At 34.6% G+C, this 20664-nt stretch overlaps 4 protein-coding genes across 8 annotated transcripts; 2 read left to right on the top strand and 2 right to left on the bottom strand.

Annotated features, from left to right (window-relative positions):
* Positions 1-95: 95 nt before the first annotated feature.
* LOC143368074 (uncharacterized) lies at positions 96-2507 on the bottom strand. Its single transcript, XM_076810450.1, has 4 exons — positions 2215-2507; positions 1915-1983; positions 1453-1815; positions 96-1362 (listed from the first exon to the last, which is right to left on the bottom strand). The coding sequence occupies exons 1-4, from the start codon at positions 2228-2230 to the stop codon at positions 353-355; spliced, it is 1458 nt and encodes a 485-aa protein (XP_076666565.1). The 5' UTR covers positions 2231-2507; the 3' UTR covers positions 96-352.
* A 1279-nt stretch (positions 2508-3786) lies between these two features.
* Set2 (SET domain containing 2) lies at positions 3787-12198 on the top strand. 4 transcript variants are annotated; one of them, XM_076809799.1, is made up of 17 exons: positions 3787-3938; positions 4023-4140; positions 4223-4321; positions 4963-6566; positions 6677-7336; positions 7404-7523; positions 7624-7752; positions 7833-8034; positions 8108-8205; positions 8284-8449; positions 8558-9212; positions 9290-9347; positions 9421-9782; positions 10100-10234; positions 10361-10890; positions 10981-11316; positions 11405-12198. In XM_076809799.1, the coding sequence occupies exons 4-17, from the start codon at positions 4981-4983 to the stop codon at positions 11558-11560; spliced, it is 5193 nt and encodes a 1730-aa protein (XP_076665914.1). In that variant the 5' UTR covers positions 3787-3938; positions 4023-4140; positions 4223-4321; positions 4963-4980; the 3' UTR covers positions 11561-12198. The 4 variants fall into 4 exon arrangements, with proteins under 4 accessions (XP_076665914.1, XP_076665906.1, XP_076665896.1 ...); XM_076809791.1 differs by having other exon boundaries at positions 4023-4092; positions 10100-10890; XM_076809781.1 differs by having other exon boundaries at positions 4023-4135; positions 10100-10890.
* Positions 12199-14150: 1952 nt separating this feature from the next.
* LOC143367787 (CUE domain-containing protein 1) lies at positions 14151-16652 on the top strand. Of its 2 annotated transcripts, none has more exons than XM_076809945.1 (5): positions 14151-14292; positions 14375-14505; positions 14676-15051; positions 15138-15236; positions 15328-16652. In XM_076809945.1, exons 2-5 carry the CDS (start codon positions 14401-14403, stop codon positions 15462-15464), a joined length of 717 nt encoding a protein of 238 aa, XP_076666060.1. In that variant the 5' UTR covers positions 14151-14292; positions 14375-14400; the 3' UTR covers positions 15465-16652. The 2 variants fall into 2 exon arrangements, with proteins under 2 accessions (XP_076666060.1, XP_076666069.1); XM_076809954.1 differs by having other exon boundaries at positions 14198-14284; positions 14363-14505.
* An 80-nt stretch (positions 16653-16732) lies between these two features.
* Positions 16733-20422, bottom strand: Swip (strumpellin and WASH-interacting protein). The gene has a single exon (XM_076809813.1). It carries the CDS (start codon positions 20162-20164, stop codon positions 16907-16909), a length of 3258 nt encoding a protein of 1085 aa, XP_076665928.1. The 5' UTR covers positions 20165-20422; the 3' UTR covers positions 16733-16906.
* Between the last annotated feature and the right edge of the window lie 242 nt (positions 20423-20664).

Raw genomic sequence — 20664 nt, 5'->3', positions numbered from 1 at the left:
CAGTCAACGCCAAAGCGCCAATCCGCGAAGCTGACGTCACATGCTTATCCCGCCACTAATATAAATTGTGGTACTAATCGGTAATTAAGTACCTGTGAAGCACGCGGATATATGGAATATTGATGAGATGTAAAAGAAAACACAAAATAATATGGAAATATTATTTACGTATGCACTAATTATGCTAAATTCAAGCAATGTTATAATTAATGTTACGAATAAACGTATTTCTTTATGTAGTATTTACAAAATATACATAAATTATATTACAAAATTCTGTTTAACGCAGCTACCGTGTCTGGCTTCAATCTATTTCGACTATAGTTTTTACATTTGTTACAAGGGAAAAATATCATTCCACGTCAGCGTCTGAATGGGGCAGCGACAAGCACAACCGTGCTAGTTGTGATATATTTTTGAAGTTGTAGGAACCGTCTGCAACATTTTGAATGCTGCTAATGTGGTGCCAGAATTGAGCAGCATTGAGTGCCAGTAATTCTTCTTTATCCTCATCTGCCGAAAAACATGCCACTGAACGCCACTCATTTTCTACATCCGCTTCATTAAATTGTTTTGATTTAAATTTCTTTAAAATACTGTTTAAATGGTCCTTCCGATGTCTATTAAGATCTAAAGCTATAACCGGGTTTAAAAAATCTAATGAATCTAAAAATATTTTATCGAACGGCATATTTTTTACGATATCTTGGAAGGCGGATTGATCAAATTTTGTAATCTTTTCATTGTCTCCTTCGCCGTTACGTTTTTCAATTTCACTTAGCGTGTTTAGGCAGTTCAATTCTGGATACATTGTTTCCAGCGCCAATAAATTATCTTCCTTCTCCACATCTATTTTATGTATATCGGAAACGAATTTGCCCTGTAATCTTTCTCTGCTCTCTGCAATCATGGACTTATTTATATCATTCTTCACAATAGCTTTCATTTTATTTTCGTTTAATGATATGTGTTGGAGTATATCTGGGCTTGGCAATGCCTTCTTTAGCATTTCAATAAAATGGCAGTATGATTCAAATGATCTGTTATGCTCTACTGCATCCAAGCATATTCTTATTTCTGCCATCTTTATTTGCTGCGCAAAATTCCATTCACCTGTACTTAGTGCCTCTTTTTTATGTACAATGTTCATGTAATGCTCTCCGCTGTTTATATGCATGTTTAGGTTCGTTGTGTTTGCTGTAAGAAATTTGGAGCAAACTCTGCACCTTGCCTTATACGGGTTGTCCTCAACTGGTTCAAGCCACAATTCGAACTTTGGGTCCTCCAACCAAGCTTGGCGAAATGCTTGCCTCTGGCTCCTTACTTTCTTTGCAGCAGAGACAACGAAAGTGGTGTCACTGCCTATTCATACAATATTGAAAAAAAATTTCAATAAAATAATCATTGAAAAGAGAAAGTAAAAACAAAAGTTTAATTAAAGATATATCTTACTTGAATCAGTCTCTGTATCCGAGCTTCTAATAGCTGCATCGCTAGGTCCAGCAACACTGGTGTCAATGCTTATAGTAGCTGCATCGCTGGGTACAGAAATTGCTGCTCCTGCCTTCCGTTTCATGTTCACGCTATGCGTCGTAGTGTTGGCGTGCTGTTGCAGATAAGTTTTGCCAGCTTTTAGATATTTGCAGCAAATTATACACTTGACGTGGTACGGATCCTCAGTTGCTTGAAGCCACAATTGGAACTGTGGGTCCTTTAGCCAAGCTTTGCAAAATGCTTGTTTGAATGGTTTCCTGTTTAATCTCTTTGCTCTTTTTGGTTTCTTGGCAGGGGAACAGATGAAGCTGTCAGCACTCCCTAGTCATAAAATACTAAGTATTATTCATAAACTATTAAAAAACAATTTTAATAAAATAATCATTGAAAAAAGAAAGTTAAATTAAAGATATATCTTACTTGAATCAGTTTCTGTATCTGAGCTTGTAATAGCTCCATGGCTGGTTCCAGCAACAGTAGTATCAATACCTGTATAAAATAACCATTATTAGTACATTTCTAATATCAGAAACCGGAATGGGCAAAGAAGAAACACCTCAGCGCAACAATGCTAAAAGAATTGAAAAGAATAAATATTAAAAGATGAAAGTAAAGAACCTAATGTTTAGCATATCCTTGTGCAAAAAGATACTTTAATTTTTCAAGAAATGCTCATTTCTAAAATTATACTGAGGCAAAAGTATTAAACATTTGTCTTACCTGATTCTTCGCTCATATTAGAACTTTAATAAAACACTGGACAAGTCTAAAAAACGGCACAATTCAGAAACGTATTGCGTAGCGTCTACAAAAATAGTGTACGAATTCGAAAGCGTGGCGTCACTTGCTTTTGCTTGGTTTGACTTGACGGTGGCGCCGTTTCGTTTCCCATTTTGGCGTTAATTGGTTTGACGTTCCGACGTGACCACCGCCAATCCAAGCTAGCCAAGGCAAGTGAGGCCGCAGCCAACCAACGTCGACAACCGATTCCGCGGCGACGCTTGTTGGCCTGGCTTGGCTTGACGGCGCCACCGTTTCGGGTCTTATCTTGGCGCTGATTGGTTATTCCCCCTCGCGGAATAGTTTGACCACACGTCATTTCCACCGCACGCTGTTTACATCGTACGTTTTTCTGCGCGACCTTGCTACCAAGATGGCTGAAACAGGCGGTATCCCTTCCGTTTTGCAGTCTTTTGCTTCAACCCTAGCATCCTTATTTTAAGTCCCCCTAGTGCGTCCTTCAGGTCCTTTGAATTTTTTACTTGAAAGCAACATTGCAGTCTCTTCATGTGATTGGCTGTGCATGAAATTATTATGCCGTCGACAGCTTAATGGGATGGAGAAAAAGTGAATACTACGTACATCGTTATGACAACAAATATTCAAATTTTGTCAATTACATTCCACTGTATGTCTTATTTTTATAACAATTTGAACATTCTGATATTACATTGTTCACATTGCTGTCAGGTAGCTCCAGTAAATTTATAGAGTCAAGGAGTTCTTCGTCGTTCAAGTTTACGAGACCCTCCATTAAAGCCTTAATTTTGACTTCAATTTTTGTGTTTACTAGATTTTTGCGCTTTATGAGGGTACATATATCTCACGTTTAGCTTTAATTTACATGTTTGTTTTACATTTTAAACATACGGAATTATAATTGCATAAAGCAGTACAGGTTATTAAAATCTAACTGTAACATTTATCATACATTTATATTATAATGCCTGGCGAAGACAGGCTAAAAAACTAGTACAAATATAAGAGTAAGCATTCATGCTCAAGATTTAGGTACATAAAAATGAAGTGGCAAGTGTATGGTAATGTCGGCAGTTAATATTCATTTACTTTTTGTGGTCTTGCCACTGCCTTATCATACACCACACCATTCCACTTTTATACGCAACTCGCTCTAATGAATTACGAATATCATATATGATAGTTGTGGTATGTTCTGTTCATAAGCCTAGTTATTTCATGACACCTTAAATAAGTTTCTGTCAAACTGCCTCGAGCAGTTTAGTATGATTTTGCTATGCTTCATAAATATCATAAATATTCTATGCGAAATAAATCGATATTTTATTTAACTTCAAATAACATTACTATACATAAGAGGCTGAAATAACATTTCTTATTTTCACCTTAAGTAAAATTTTCCCAGTCCTGGCGAGTTAATCATAAATTATCGATAGAGCAACGTATCTTCGATCCACGCCATCGAGCGGTCGTCGGCATAATAATTTTATGCGCACGTAGCTCGCGCATCGCCAATCGCGTGAAGTTAGAGACCCACGTAGGAGGGGGTACCTTCTCCTCCATGTAGTTTATGGTTGTGGCACGGCACGATATTTTTGAGCCGAGTGTATGTATACGTTTGAGCATACAGTTTATCAATTAAGTACCACGCATCCTTTACACTTCTCCATGTTAAGTTCATTCAGGTGATTAATATTTGTCCAAACAAATTCTAAGTTGACTTTATAAGTGTTAATTATAATAGGATTCTCGTTCTATTTGTGTCGAAGGTGATGTATGCAAAGTGAAACAATCAAGATTGGAAAGGATACCTATAGTGATGAAAACTCCTATCAGTGTGTAATGCAGAATTGTACATTTATTCAACCGCCAAAACTTTGTAGTAACGTACAAAATCATCTAATTTCAATCAACTCAATCGATATTCGCGATGATGTATAATAAGCAGTTTGCATTTGTGTTTCTTCAGGAAATCTAAAAAATGAAAACAATGTTTATTCGGAAATATACATGAGATATCAAACAATGATTATCACGAATTTACAGAACACAACTGTAAAGTCATATGGTAAGACTCGCTGCCTTCACCTCTTACATTGTATAATCTTCTTTAATATATCGGAGTAAAATACATGCTTTGGGAAAAGACTCGCAAAGATATTGTGTTTCACACTGTTCTGACAATTGTAAAGAACCTATGTAGCGTTGAACATTGCAATATAAAATTCACTAAAACAATAAACTAGCATTGGTTAGAAATTTGTCTTTTTATGGTCTTCGCGAAAACTGCGAATTTTGGAGCATAATTCAATGAGGTTCAGGTCTTCCAATTGCAAATTAATATGGCATATAGTCTTCGTTATTAAATTAGTTTTTCTTTTCAGAATAAAAAACGATAGTAAATCAAATAGTAATAGTTTCTTACACCAACATCTTTGCCTTTAACTCCAACTCTTTTATTTATATAAAACAATTTTTCTCACGCATTGAGAACTGAATGCCATGGACATTTGATAACGTAATATTACCGAAGTGAGACTTTAGATACTTTCAGTCATATTGCGATTAAATTTCAAGTGTACGAATATTCTGAATCCTACATTATTTGAATATTATGCCGTGCTGCAATAGTACAATACAATTGAAACTGATTGGATTCGTTAAAAGTTCTATTATTGAAAGAGCTGTTATTTTTCCTAAATATTTCAGATTAGATGATTGCATGGAATGAAAATGGCACGCAGACGTAAAACTGAAATGAAAGCTTCTGTGAAGTCATCCCTTAAGTATGTACCTGTCCGAAAATCTAGTAGACAAATAGCCAAAAAACAATTAGAAGAGAAAAAGGTTAATGGAGATATTTCACAAGTATCTTATGTCAATGATTCAGAAGACACTAAAAGTACTGCAGAATACCCGAATCAAGTACTTCCGAAAAAGAATCAAAATTCTTTAAGGAAATATAACAAGCATAAGAATGTATCGAATAGTAATGTACATATAATTAACGAAGAGAGTTCGTATTCGTCGTCGCAATACAAAAGAGATGCCAGCGAAAGTGATAGCCAAGACGGAATAGACGCCGCGATCGATCGATCTGAAAAACTTAGTCCCGAAGACGTTCAACAAGTAGTCGTTGGTACTCCCAGTAAAGAAATCGTAACTGAGCCTGACTCCGCTGACATTGAAATATGGCCAGAAGATGTGGTAGAAGAAACCATAATTTGCGAAGAAATGGAGGTTAAAGAAGACATTAAAAATAACACTTATAGTTTTAGACAAGAAAGCGATGCGATGGTAAATGAGGTACTAGTAATAAGTAACCCGTCGTTAGAGAGAAAAAATTTTGTTGAATTGACTGTGATACAAAACGAAGATTGTTTAGAATCCATGGTAATGGCTTGTGACGCAAGAAGTACATCCAACAGCGAATACTACGCTGTAGAGAAGGATATTTGTGATCTACATAGAACGGAAGCGGAGAACTTCATACCAGCTTTGTGTATAGACGTGCCAATGAGTTCTGATGATAAAAATGATAAATCATCTGATTTGGAAAAATTGTATACTTATGGTAAAGACACATCTAATAATACAGCAGACTTGTACGCGAAACAGTCACAAGAAATTTTGTCTAAAGATGATGGATTTTGCAGAATAGACAACAAATTAGCAGATATGCAAATTAGCGAGTCGTCGAAAGAGATACAAAAGTTAGTTAATGATTTATCTAATGCGGAAGATGTAATGTCTCCGTTACAAATTGTTAGTAATATAGAACAAGTGATGCCAATGAGTATTGATGACGAAAGCAGTTCATCGATATTAGATAAAATAGAACAATTGCATCAACCAGATAATTCGGCTTCTCAACTCGATAGTACAGATAAAACTACAACGGAAGAGAACAAATCTATTTCCTGTGATGATAAAATGGAGTGCATACATCAGCATTCATTAAAATCAAAAGTTTTACAAGATAAGAAGGTCGGCATTCAGCGGAAAGTTATACATTTACCACAGGTCAATGAATTGTTATACGGCGATAGTGAAGCAGACAATAAAATTGATGGTGAAGATACAAAATTATCTAGTAGCAGTGAGAACAGTAACGACACATTGTTATCTATGAGTAACTGTAAGCTAACAGAACTTGATGCAAAGTGTAATAATAATTCAAACGACATTGATAAAAAGATTGAATTTAGAAGCCGAAGTGGTAGTACCGATACAACAGGTTCAGAAAGTGGATCGAATAGTTCTGGTGTTAGAAGAAGCAGTAGAATTAGATCGATAGGTTTAATGAAGCAAAGGTGGGTATTCTGATATTGAGAAATGAACAAAACAATTAACAGGTAGAATTAAAATAAGTTAAATATATTCTTCACTTACACACTGAAAATCTTTTAATATTATTTCATAGGTCCCGAGGGCGTGGGTTAGTTACAAAACCTAATATAGATGCTTCAAAATCTAGCATTCATCAAGAACGGGACAAAGTATCTAATAATTCTGGTCCTATTGCTCAAGAAGTAAAACTAGATAATCCACTTGAGCCACAATCAAATAAAGAGAATAATATTAACAAGACAACAAATACATTTGACCCATTTATGCCACAAGCAACTACTTGCAATACTACAGGCTACGATTCAGACTCTTCTAAACCTGTTAAAGTGAAATCTCGTTGGCGGAGATCTAGCGAGCTTGAAATGGGTGGATCAAATACTGCATTTGGTTGTGCGTCAACAATTGGATCTACATTTGGGATTGTATCTTCAAATGTGTCCGAATCAGGATCATCTTTAATGTTTAAGTCTGTATCTGGAATCCTAACAGACGTCGGCTCTTCGGATTCTGGATCTGGATCTATACTATCAACTGCAAATATTCAATCTAACATAGAAATGGAACAAGTAGCGGAACCATCAGTGGCAGCTAACAGTGGCGTTGTTGTACAAATTCCAAAATCAGTTGGTGGAAAAATTGCATTGCCTATGGTATCTGAGACAGAAGACAGAGAAATGGAGGAGAGATTGAGTCAGTTTGAATATTTGCGTGAAAATTTATATCTCACAGAAAGGTAAGTAATATAAACAAAGTTATGCTTGGAAAAGTTTAATACGTGCAGTAATACTACTTTTTTCCAGGTACACAAATAAGGAGACTAAACGAATGGTATGCGATTGTTTTTTAACAGAAGAAGAAATTGAAAGAGGAGAATTAGGTTGTGGAGAAGACTGCCTCAATAGACTTCTTATGATTGAATGGTACATATCCTATGTTATATAAGTACATTTAGATTACATACATATAACATATGAAAAATGAACAACATGGCTAATATTATGGCTATTATACAAATTTTAGTGGACCTCGATGTGTAGTAGGTGATCGCTGTACAAACAAAAGATTTCAAAATTGTGAATATGCAAAGTGCGAAGTATTTAGAACAGAAAAGAAAGGTTTCGGCTTACGCGCCATTATTGATCTATTAGCGTAAGTACTTTCGCATGTAATCGAAGTACGTATAATAAAACAATTCATAATAACCTGTTAATAAATTCAATGTTTAATAGGGGAGAATTTATAATGGAATACGTAGGTGAAGTAGTTGATCCGAAAGATTTTCGACGTAGGGCAAAAGAATATTCAAAGGACAAGAATAGACATTATTACTTTATGGCATTGAAGTCTGATCAAATCATCGATGCTACTATGAAAGGAAATGTTTCACGATTTATAAATCATAGTTGTGATCCAAATTCGGAAACACAGAAAGTAAGTTCCATTAAGAATAATAACATTTCAAAAGTATATGTTTTCACTTTCATAAATTTTGTAATGTGTACAGTGGACTGTTAATGGCGAATTGCGTATAGGCTTTTTTAATAAGAAATTCATAGCCGCTGGTGAAGAAATTACATTTGATTACCACTTTCAACGTTATGGGTATGGTAGCTAGTATTTTAATATATATATAAAAGTGTAACAATTCTGTTATTTATGCCACGAATGTTGTACATTCAGTAAAGAGGCGCAGAAATGTTTTTGCGAAGCTCCTAATTGTCGTGGTTGGATTGGCGATACACCCGAAGAGGAAAAAGAAAAAACTGAGAAGAAAGAGAAACGCGAGAAAGATATGAGAAAGAAGAAGGGCGAAAAGAAACAGACTGACTATATGGAAGATGAAGATGTAAGTTTTGGATAATGTACAAATTTTAAAGTTCTAAACTCTCTCTCTCTTTCTCTCTCTCGCTCGCTCTAAACTCTACTTATTGCCCTTCTTTATTTATTATTTCAGTTGGAAGAAGAAATAGATAAATTGTGTTCAGGTGGTTTGAAAAATAGGGCTCACACATTGACGTTAAGTCGATTAATGGTACGTAGTAGAGAGTTGGAACATAGGACACGTCTTTTACGCCTTATACAAAGCGGAGAGCAGCCATGTCGGAGATTATTTTTGGATTATCATGGTTTACGTTTAATTTGGAGCTATGTTATGGATATTTCTACAAACGATTCCGATGAAGCACAACAATTTCGGCTAGAAGTTCTTAAGACTTTAAATACACTTCCGATTCCCAATAAAACGATGTTAATGGACAGTAAAATCTATAATGTAGTTGAGAAATGGTCAAAACGACTGTATTTCTCTCTAAATGGAGATTCCCCAGAAGACGATCAAGGAAAATCAAAATCAAATTGTGAAGAATTGCAAGTCAATTATGATAGTAATGAAAAGAAATGCTACTACCAGTTAAATGATGTGGACAAACACGAGAACAATATTGAAAGTTGTCTAGCAATCAACGAAATGAAATCAGACAATCCAGATCAAAATCTTATCCCTGAATTAGCTTCGAATCTTTTAGTAGAGTGGTCAAATTTAAAAGAAGTTTTTCGAATACCGAAAAAGGAAAGAATTGAGCAAATGAAAGAACACGAGAGAGAAGCAGGTAATGGCATTGAATTATTTATTAATATGATGTACAATTTTGTAATTTCCATTGATTTCATACGCCTGGTTTTGTAGACCGTGGATACAAAGAAGAATTGGAGAAGGTGGAAAAAAGAGGGACGTCGTATGATAGGTATAAATACAAATAAATAAGCAAATAGATATCTTATAGTTTATGACTAAAATACGGTGATATTATTTTATAGACACAGATCTGATCGATATGGAAGAAACGAAGTGGAAAAACGCGGCGATAGACGGCGAGGCCGAGAATCTCCAGAATCTGAGTACACTCGTACAAAGGATAAAAGAATAGAAGAAAGAAGTAGCTTAGTTCCAATTCCACGTATGACAAAGTACGAACGTAGACAATTATTTGCCTTGAAAGTTGCTAAAGAAGAAGAAGAGCGACAGCGTCGCCAGCAGCAAGAGTCATGGCAAGATCATGAAACCAGATGTTTAGCATTAGGTATAGATCCGCACACGACTGCTATGGTAGACCCACAAACAGGGTATCCCGTTTTTTATAATCCATCACTTGGACAGTGGCAACATTATCCCACACAAGGTAGTAATTTCTTGCGTTTATATTGTTTATTTATTATAAATCGTATTATCAGTGGGGGATTTAAGGAAAAAGGCCCAAGTGGCAAACGTTCTGGAACACCCCTCTACATAACAGAATTACAAATAAATTTACGCGCGTGTCGTATGAAAATTATGAGAAACAAAAACAAGTAGTGTTTGGATGAAATCATATTTTTTTTTAAAAATGGGGCCCTGGGTGGCGTTCCGGGCAGGGGACCAGACGACAACTGCTCATCGGCCACCCGTTAAATCCGCCACTGCGTGTTATATTGTTTAGTTCAATACATACTATTATAGATGGAGAAATAAGTCAACAATGCGCCGCGGTATATGTAGGAGGACCTCAGTCGGTACCTGGTCACTCTCAATCTGGGATAGCACCACAAAGTTCGCATGTTCTACCACCATCAATCTCTTCTGAAATATCACCTGGTATGTCAAGTAGCATACCTTCAGGTGTACCCCCTGTAGTGTACACGTTAAGTCAAACACCTGCCTTCAATCAAACTACAACAGCTTATTCATTGCTACCTCATTGTCACCAACAATATTCTGAAGGTCAATTGTCAGTGTCGAATAATTTGGTCCATGGTGGAACTCCTCCTATTACAATTCAAACTCAATCTCTTTATGATCATATTGAAAAACAACCGGAGCAGCAGTTTTCTGCGAAGCCATTTAAACAATCGCAACCAGAAGCTCAACCTATAGATTTGCCGCCTAAATGGAAAAGTGCAACGGACGCTAGGGGCAGAACATATTACTATCACGTGAAAGAGCGAGTATCGCAATGGTTACCACCCCCGCCAGATCATATTGGAGTTCAACCAGATTCATCATCCACTTCCGAATCCAGCGAGGAATCTAGTTCATCGAATGAAGACGACGAAGATATCGAGGAGGATAACAACGAGGATCCGAAAAGTGAAGAGATTGATTCGAGTAACACTTTAGTAGAAAAATCATTGGATGGTTCTAAGCACATTACATCTAAGAAAAGTGGTATTCATAATCCAACTGGAAATCCAGGACTATTTCCAGAAGGGAAAAAAAGAAGAGAGGGATTAGTTCAAGAAAGAATCATCAGCGTATGTTGCATTTTCACTCTCCATTTTTCTTCTTTCAGTCATAATGAATGATTATGCGTATTGTTGCATATGTATTTATATATTTTGCAGCCGCGTCGAGAAGAGGATCGTATTGACCATAAAACGCATAAAGGAATAAAGGAAAAGTTACGCCGTCAAAAGGAAAGAGCGAAATTTAAAGAGCATGTTGAAAAAATACGAAAACACAGACGTAGTAACAAATCTAAATCACATTCACGTCACAGTTTGAATAAATTACAAGCACCTTCCACGGATTTGTCTACCATGTCGGAAAGGAAAATTAAGGATACTTTTAGGATAAATATGGCAAATGTTATGGTCCATTTTTTGAATCCATATAGAAAAAATGATTGTAAACAAGGTAGAATAACTAACACAGAAGATTTTAAACATCTCGCTAGAAAGGTATGGTTGTGAACAAATATAAAAAGCGGCGGGATTCATTTCTACGCAGACGCCAAATTTTATTTGCCAAAAATCTTTTCTGTTTTAGCTGACACATTTTGTCCTCGCAAAAGAATTAAAACATTGTAAAAGTGTCGACGAATTACAGTGTAACGAAAATGTCAAACATAAAGCTAAAGATTTTGTACGTAAGTATATGAGTAAATTTGGCGCAGTATACCAGAAAAGTACAGACGAGGATTAAGCATGTAACTTATAACATGAAATTGTTATTTATTACATCTTTTACCAATCTTTTACCTTGAATATTGTAATATATCTAGTAGAAATATATCTAAATAATGCCCATATGTAGATATAACTGTAATTATTATTATTGTAATATAGGTGAATTTGTACATGCTTCAAAAACGTTCTGGTAATTTAGCCATTAAAAAAGTTAGTAAATTTCTAACTTTATACATTCAATGTATAAACTTAATATTCTTATTCACTACGAAATGATGTCTGTTAATTTCTTTTTAATTCTTTATGAATGGTACACCCTACACTATTATGTTAAGTATTGGCTTGTCTCTTTATCAGTTCTAGAAGGGATATTAATTCTAGACTATTATTGTCTTATTAGAATCTTAAATATTGTAAATAATATATATTGTGAAAGAATTTTTACTGTTTCATAAAAGTAGTAAGTACTGTTTCCTTAATATGTATAGAAAGTAAACAAAATGAAAAACAGTAAATTTTGCATTTATCAACTCATTTTCTATATTTTTTTAAATATTTTCCTACATGGTACAAAAATTGATTCTGTGATGCATGATTTTTAAACTGAAAGCTATGTAAAATTTGGAATAAAGGGAATCTACGTTCATTGTCGAATTATTTCGACTTATTAATCGAATTTCCTAAATTGTATAATTAATAATAATTATTCGTTAAATTAACGATAGGTATGTACTACAGTAGTGCGTCAATTATCCGAACTGCTTGGGATCCAGGTGGTTCGGAAATTCGAATTTGCGTGTACTTTACACAGTTTATAATTATAAGAAATTGCGTTAATTTATATTACGCAAAAGTCAATCAATCAATCGGTACCGCTACACTGGTTCGAAAAAGTATTAGAAAGAAGTAGTTCGGTTAATCGGGGTTCGAATAAGTCACGCTCTACTGTTATGCGTAAAAATATTAAACCGTATGAGGTTGATTACAATGAACCTGTAATTAAATAAAACTAAAAGTAAAAAATACGTTATACTTAATAATAGTCACAAGAAACAAAAATCAGTTAATTTCAATTATTTCAGTAATTAATCACATTTTAATTGTCTCATTTCAAGTTAAAAACATTTCGTTAGTAACCATTATATCTATACTCTTCATTCGTCATCACGATTATAAAGATCATTATATATATACATATTACATTAATAGCATTGATAGAGATTACAGACTAACACGGAAAAAGATGGTCCCTTTCAGATAGGTGACTGAGGATCTAAAACGAAGTAAAAAATAATTGCTAATGAGAGAAACACCTATATAAGTACGCAAAGTGCACCTGTGTTTTATAACTTCAAACGATTCGATGTTCAAATTTCAAATACTTCGACTTTATTCCATAGCCAACTTTTATAAATAGTTCACGTCTGTGCTAACACACAGCGAAAATTGTACTGCTTTCCACAAGCAGTTCGATCTTCGGTGCAATGTTTCCTTCTATCCTACTATGCTCTTTTTGTATAACGTGGAGAAACCTTCGAAAGTCACCCCAGCGTTTGGCGTCGAAGCCCTCCCAAGGAGGCGCCGGGGTAGTGTGGAATTATTACCTACTAAAGCTCTAATCTAAAGAAAATATCTACATCTCTCCCCCCACCAGCGCCGTGCAGAACACCCGCACTCTTTGGCGACATCGACACTGCGCGTAGCAACTAAATAGTAACTGGCGGCAATCAATGCCGATCCTGGATAAGGATCGGATTGATCTTAAGAATCGATCTTTTATGAGATCGCTTAATCGTTGAAAGCAAAAGATCGATCCTGAAAATCATACATAGGGTGCGTTCCACTTACGCCCAAATCGCCTGCGCGGTCGCGACGTGTAATGGAAACCACGGGCGTTGCAGGCGATTTGGGCGTAATTGGGAACGCTACCTCAAATTAACCCCATTCTCGCTCTCATCCCAAATAGCACACGAAGTCGATAAGTCGTCTTTCATACTTTCAAGACGTCTGAAGACGGCTTATAGACAACGTGTGCTATCTGGGGGACGTATGATTGACGTCTTTTAGACGTCTGTGCTATGTGGGAAAGGAATTCCATAGTGCTATTTATTTGTAGTTTATGAATATTGTTCGTAATATTATATTCACATTAGCATTATTATTAATGTAAAAGTCGAAGAAATATTTATTACAATAGAAGTCTGAAATTTAAACGTGTCAATCACTAACAGAACGGTCACAGCAACGTGGCGTTCAGTGGCGCTGTGGTCCCGTGGTCCGCGCCACGGACCATCGTCTCATAGATGGGAATACCGTTTTTCATAGCGTGTCTCGGGAGACAGTAGTGGGGCTGACAACTTTTCTGATCGGCAGCGTATTTGATTGGTGCTTCTTAAAATGTGAAAATATAGTGACGAGTTCACTTTCTGTGACATAAGTAAGAAAGGACTGAACGAAGTTTGACAGTTCACAGTCTTCTTCTAGGCGAAGTAAGTACTGTCATTGCATGTTACATTTAGCTATGCGGATGAATATTTCTTTTTATATAGTGATATATAATAATATTAGATAACGACAAGATACAGCGATACAACTAATTAACCAAAAAAGTATCTTAAAATGTAAAGTACTGTTGGGAATACGTATCGTAACGTTGATACAATAATCAAAAACCAATGTCGGTCTTCACGGACAACGATCTATCGACTAATATTTTTAAACTATTTTAAATTTGCCTGTGCTTTAAAGGTAAGGCCAATTAATATTTTATCGTAAAATCTATGATCGACCTCTTCCAAGTTGTTTGCTTGCAATTCACTTCTTCATTTAGATTAAAAATTGTATAGTAGTCACATAATGGCCTCTGCTATGGAACAACAACAGCAAACCACCTTGGAATTTTATCAAGCAATGGCAGATTTTAAAAATATGTTTCCACAAATGGACGATGATGTGATTGAGGTAGTTATTTCATGGTAATCTTATTACGCAGTGTCGAAAGAATTTAGTATAATTCTTTTATAACAGGGTATCGTAATGCTCAACTTTGTGCCCTAATTGACAAGAGAAATTCATGCAACTTGTAAAGTAATTTTATCAAAAAATTGTATAGTACTTACTTTCATTTTTAGGCTGTATTAAGGTCTAATCAAGGAGCTGTAGATACAACAATCGATCAATTACTTACTATGAGTACCGACAATGAAAATGAGAAAATAAGAAGCGAATTGGAACAAAATGAGAAATCACCAAGTATCTCGAAATCACCAAAGATAGATGCAAATAAATCTCTAAGAAGTATATATAAATGGCAACCGGCTTTGTTAGGACCATTACCAGATACATTCTTGAGACTTCCACAACAAGTTCCAGAAGAGAATCTCGATTCGTCGTATTCGCAGGAGAATTCCATGCTGGAAGATGAAAGAATCGCTATGTTTCTTCAAAACGAAGAATTCATGGCCCAATTGCGTTGGAATGAAGATTTTTTGTCAACCTTAGAAAGTGGTATGCCGTATACAGTCATAATCTTCGTAACGGAGAATATTTAAGCAACACTTAGAAAATTACCTGTATTGCTATTTTTATTTCAGATACAAAAATACAAGGACCAAACCTTGAAAAGTGTAGTAGTCAAGTTGGCCACGACGACGAAGATCTGTTTAAAGAAAGACTAAAAAATATGGGCAAAAGTATGGAAATTTTTATTTTCTAACGATTTTTAGTATACGTAACTAATAATCATATGATTTTATAACCACTGTTGTAATTATGTGTTTATAGTGTCCCGGCGTAAATTTGCGCAACTAACTAAAGTATTTACACGTAGTAAAAAGCGTGGAGGTAGACAGTTATTACCGCCGACAGCTTCTTGCGACGATCTACTGGATCCTGAACAGTCATCGAGGTCACAGTCTTAAAAGCTTTATCACCTTCTTGACACGATGCCATATGAAATTGACTTTATAAGCCAAGTTCAACGATTGATACTTACAGTACTGTATTGTCCAAACATGAAAAAGAAGCATATCCATATTAATGTAATGAAATGCAAAATTATAAGAAAGACGTAGTTCGAAGTCATTACATATAAAAATTGTATAAACTACAAACTAATTAGGAATTTAGATTTGTGTTATGCGAAATAATTAATGCATCAATATTAAGCAGCTTAGATACATACAGTACCATTGAAACGCTCAGAAAGATCAAAACAGAATACAGAAATAATATTCTAAAATGTTATCTAAAAAAATATAAAGCTACAAAATATTTCGTATTTTAATAACTTATTGTAGATAAGTACACGCTCTATGTAGTAAGAGTACAATAATTACCATAGTCGCATTATTAAGATGAGGCTCTGTAAAGCTTGAATGATGAAATTTTTTTTTCATGTTACGACAGTAAGTTTTATTTAAATTTTTGTGATTGGTATATTATCGATGACATCTATCATTATAATAGTGATATTGCATTATCAGATTTATAATGACTTATTATTATGGAAGCTATATGTGATCTATATTTATTTAAAATGTAATGTTTAGTCATTAATAAATGTTCAAATATAGGGTAAACAATATTTACAGATACTGAATAAGAAGAAAATTTCCATTTAACGTTAGTACGGATGTTGAAAGTAAAAATGGTAGTCGGCAAGCTTATGACTTTGTATTTGATTTATAAGCAGTATCAATGTTTACCTTACAGTGAAAAATATTAAAATACTTTTTAATTTTTACAATATAAAGGAAGGCTTCCTTCTGTATTACTATTTTATTATGCGTTGTAAGAATCATTTCATACGTACTTCTTCTAAAACATAACTACTTAAAGCTACAATTATAAGTGTAATAAATTCTAGTCATTTTGTCTAGCCATTAGTTATTTCATAATGTATATTAAGTATTACCATTATATTGTTAATTTAAAAAAAACATTTATGTAAGTGAACATAGTTAAAGTATTCACGAATATGCTGGTATGTTACGCGCATGAGGATAGATTAAAAAATAGTAAGTTCAAGTGTACTGACATATTCGATTACAGTTATACATAATCGATACTTAAATGATCCTTCAATAAATCAAATCTTGTTTAACACACTAATCTATATTTTTATTTTCTTGTTATTGTAATGTATGTACAATACAAGTTACGAAGAGATTATGAAAATAAAATAAAATTTATAGCACATAAAAGGTTTTAAATTTATTTTTATACAGCTCACAATAGTATCATACATTGTGTAATATTATATTCTTTGAATAATAATACTTATGAAAGTGAAAAAAATAAAATTTAAAATAGTGAAAAATCTTATGATGACTAAACTCGCAATATTTCGTATTCTAAAATATTACGTATCAGGCTGTTTAAAGAACACTCTCGCTCCAGATAAACTGTAATAGAGTAACTGAAATTCAGCACTTCTCTCTCCTAAGCGTTTTAATGTTAATGCCCTTGTTTGTTGCAATTTTTCATCCCCGTGATCATTTCTATTCTCTGCAGCTTGTTTTTCAGCACTTATATGCTGTTCAACTGTTTTGAACCAATGTAAACCATCCAGTTCCGAAGATTGATTTAGAAGAGCATTTATGTATGCAATTCCCATTGCGAAACCGTCATCAGTAAAAGCCGCGCCAGTTTGATTCTTTTTAAACATCTTTTCTTTATTTGATATCGAGTTATCCACAAAGCTTAACGTTAACGGAGGTACAATGGCGTAAAATTGTTGTAAATGATGCGATTGAGTATCGTGGAAAGCAGATGCAAATACGTCAACGAGAAGTTTGAAATATTGTATGCCCTCTGTAAAATTCCGTACCAAATTGGCAATATCGTCCTCTAAGCATTTTGCTGCTGCTTGAGTCGTTGTATTATAATTCAAATTTTTACACATTGTTTCAAACGATACAGATGAATTGTTGTTTGGAAGAAATGAAATGGCATTTGAGCTTGCGTGTAACGCGCCAGATCTGATTAATCGCACGTATCCTAATGCATTTCCAATTTGTGTGATTAATTGCCGAAATTGATCCAAATAACTCAAACCGTCAGGCGTCATACCCAACTTTCTGATTCCTTTTTGAAACTTTTCTGCCTTCTCGTATGTATAAGGCGTTACTCCACTTTCTCTTTGTGTTTTTATAAATCTTATGTCCCGCATTAATCTCGATTTTATATGCTCATCGAAAAGAAATTGCGAGAATGTGAGCAGTTTTACGCGGAGAAATTGATACACAAAATTAACTGTTGTGCTCATAATACCAGTTCCATGTGTTCTAATAGAATTCGCAATATGTCGAATTCCAATGGTATTTAAATGCTTATTGTTATTCGTATGTTCGATGAAAGTTTGCGTATTCAAATTATATAGATATTCTGAAACAAATACATGAATGTTTCTCATAATCTCTAGTGCGTCCAAACCTTGTTCCAAAGTTTGTGTAGGCAAGTGATTTTGTATAGTTTCAAGATTCAGTTTATAATGAGCAAGAGCGTGCATCATTCTGTACGTTCTCCAGTCGTGCAGCGCCACTGTAGTAAGATTGTAAAACATACCATCGAGATAATGTTCAATAAATCTCTTGGCATATATCATACTGCCGGCTAGAGGCAATGGTAAGGATTCTACTACTCTTCCACCATTTTTTGCTCCAATATTAAATGGATTAGTAGAATCTAACTTTAAATGAGCATGGACATGAAGTCTCAAGTTATTCTCTATCTCGTGGCAAACAAGTTGTAATACATTCCTAGTTAACATTTCTTTTAACTGCACGACCCTTTTCTTCTTCAAATCTGATCCTTCTTGTTCGCTAATAGTGCTGTTAAATGCACCAAAAAGATGAACGATATGATTTATATTCAAATTACTATCTTTCACAAAAGAGAAGTAAGCAGGAATGATATTTTGGTGATGCAGCAATATAGAATAGTCGCAGATTTCACTAATAATATTGTGTAATTCAGCGATAGTATCATAAATATCTAAGAAAAATCTTAACTTCACCATATCTTCTTCTTTGAATGTATCTGTTAATTGGCTAGCACACGCTAAAGCACATCTGATTATCAGCCTCCTATCTGCGCTCGCCGGACCATTTAATAGCTTCATACTCAAGCCTACTAGCGACAAAGTGTCTAATCTTTCTTTGCTATAACCTTTATCCTTCTGAATTAAATTCTTTCGTGCATTCTCCAATGTAACCAAAATGTTATAACTCAGATATTGCAATACTTGACTTTGCGATTGCACTATAACCGGCCCCAACATATAAAATGTATTCTGTAAAGACTTTTGTACTTCTACCAGTCTACAGATCAATTGGACGGTATTCCGGTTCATTGGTTTAATAAGCATCGCATGCGTGTTCATTATAAAAGATGTAATTTCCTTGATGTCGGACAGTAGAGTAACTAAATCTACCAGTGAAGACTGTTTTTGGCCAATATCTGAAACTTGAAGACTAGTCTTCGTCAAGATACTTTGTATTTCCATACACCATGCCATGGCTCTATGAATCAGATTATTTGTAGTCTGATATAATTTCTGCGTCCTCGCGAACAATATTTTCTCTCCTATTTGCAAACTAATAGAATTACCAGCTTCTTTCGGTATAAAATCACTTAAAAATTTGCTAGGTATCCACATAACATTTCCAATCAAAGTTACAGCGTACAACTTTTTATTATTTTCCAGTACTTTTTTAATCAATCTTCTATCACAGGTACCAAATAATTTCATCGTTACTACAACACCAATATTTACTCTGATCCAATTTCTGTTCAACGCTGCATTGTTGTTAGACTTATTTTCAATATCTAACATTAAATTCTTAAGATAACTAGTAATCTGTTCGCTCATTACAGGACCTTTATTTACATCCATAACGTATTCAATTGTTTTGGAAAATATGACTTTCTTCAGTAAGTGTTCCTGCAGGTTCTTTAATAATTTATCGAACACATGAAGCTTGGATTCCATTATACCAAACTGTGATGGATTATGCATAATAGAACGCACGTGTATTCTGTATTTCTTCCACTGTTCCAATAGCGATGGTTGAGACTCGATAAGCTCATCCAATGTTAGAACAATTACAAATAAATCAATGAAATGCTCTATTAGTACAGGTAAATAAACTTCGTTCGAATCACCTGCTAGACTAGACAATTGTTTTGTCGTTAGATATGTAACGGTCCATATTCTATTCACAAAAACAAATAGGTCTTGTAAATCGGAAAGAAGAGATGTAATGTTACTTTGATTATTGTCAATGCTTCTTTCTCCATGCGTAAATAACTTTTTATAAAAAGTTTTAGCTTCTTCTTCGAGAAGTCTAATTTCTCTACATGTGCCAGCAACAGCAGCAAGCAGTTTTGATAAAGATTTATTCTGCATTTCTGTTAAAGATATAAGACTGGCATCTTCAACAGGTCTATATACGAGTCGAAGAGGCCCTTCCATAAAATATTGTAATGTAGAATCGTTTTTCCATTTTTTGTCTGCCAATTTTTCAAAAAACTGCCCATACTTTCGCAAATGTATTGAACCTGCTGCTTTGTATATAGTTTCGTCTTTTTTTGAATTCCATGCTGGAGATTCTATCATTGTACCAGGTTAGTTGTCAACACGGTAATTATATAGCACAGCCAGTGACACTCGAAATGTGGTTTTTAAATTCATATCATGTACTTTGATAACTTGTATGGGTCTCGTTACCGATCGTTCCTTACTTTTTCGTGAAAACAATGAACCATATCTTCGGACACTGCCGTACATACACTTCCGAACTGCTTCTGACCAGCAGACTTGTCAAAATTGGTCAAAATGTCAACTTGTCAACCGTTCTCAATCTCACCGCTACCTCCCCAGACACTACGTAGGATTGTTGATAAAATATCGATGTATCGAATATTCGATATTTTTTTCGCGAAATATCGATATTTTTCAACCCGATATCTGGATAGTTCGATATTAAAATCTCAATATCGGCATCGATATATTTTTTCAAAATTACAAATCATCGTTCTTTGTGGCAAATTAATTGATTGATTAATTGAAGCACATTTATCAATCACTCTCAATAGTGTCAATCATTTTCTGGCACC

Source organism: Andrena cerasifolii, chromosome 1 (genome assembly GCF_050908995.1).
Source record: "Andrena cerasifolii isolate SP2316 chromosome 1, iyAndCera1_principal, whole genome shotgun sequence".
NCBI classification, from domain to species: domain Eukaryota; kingdom Metazoa; phylum Arthropoda; class Insecta; order Hymenoptera; family Andrenidae; genus Andrena; species Andrena cerasifolii.
This window is presented reverse-complemented; position numbering and strand designations above follow the sequence as displayed.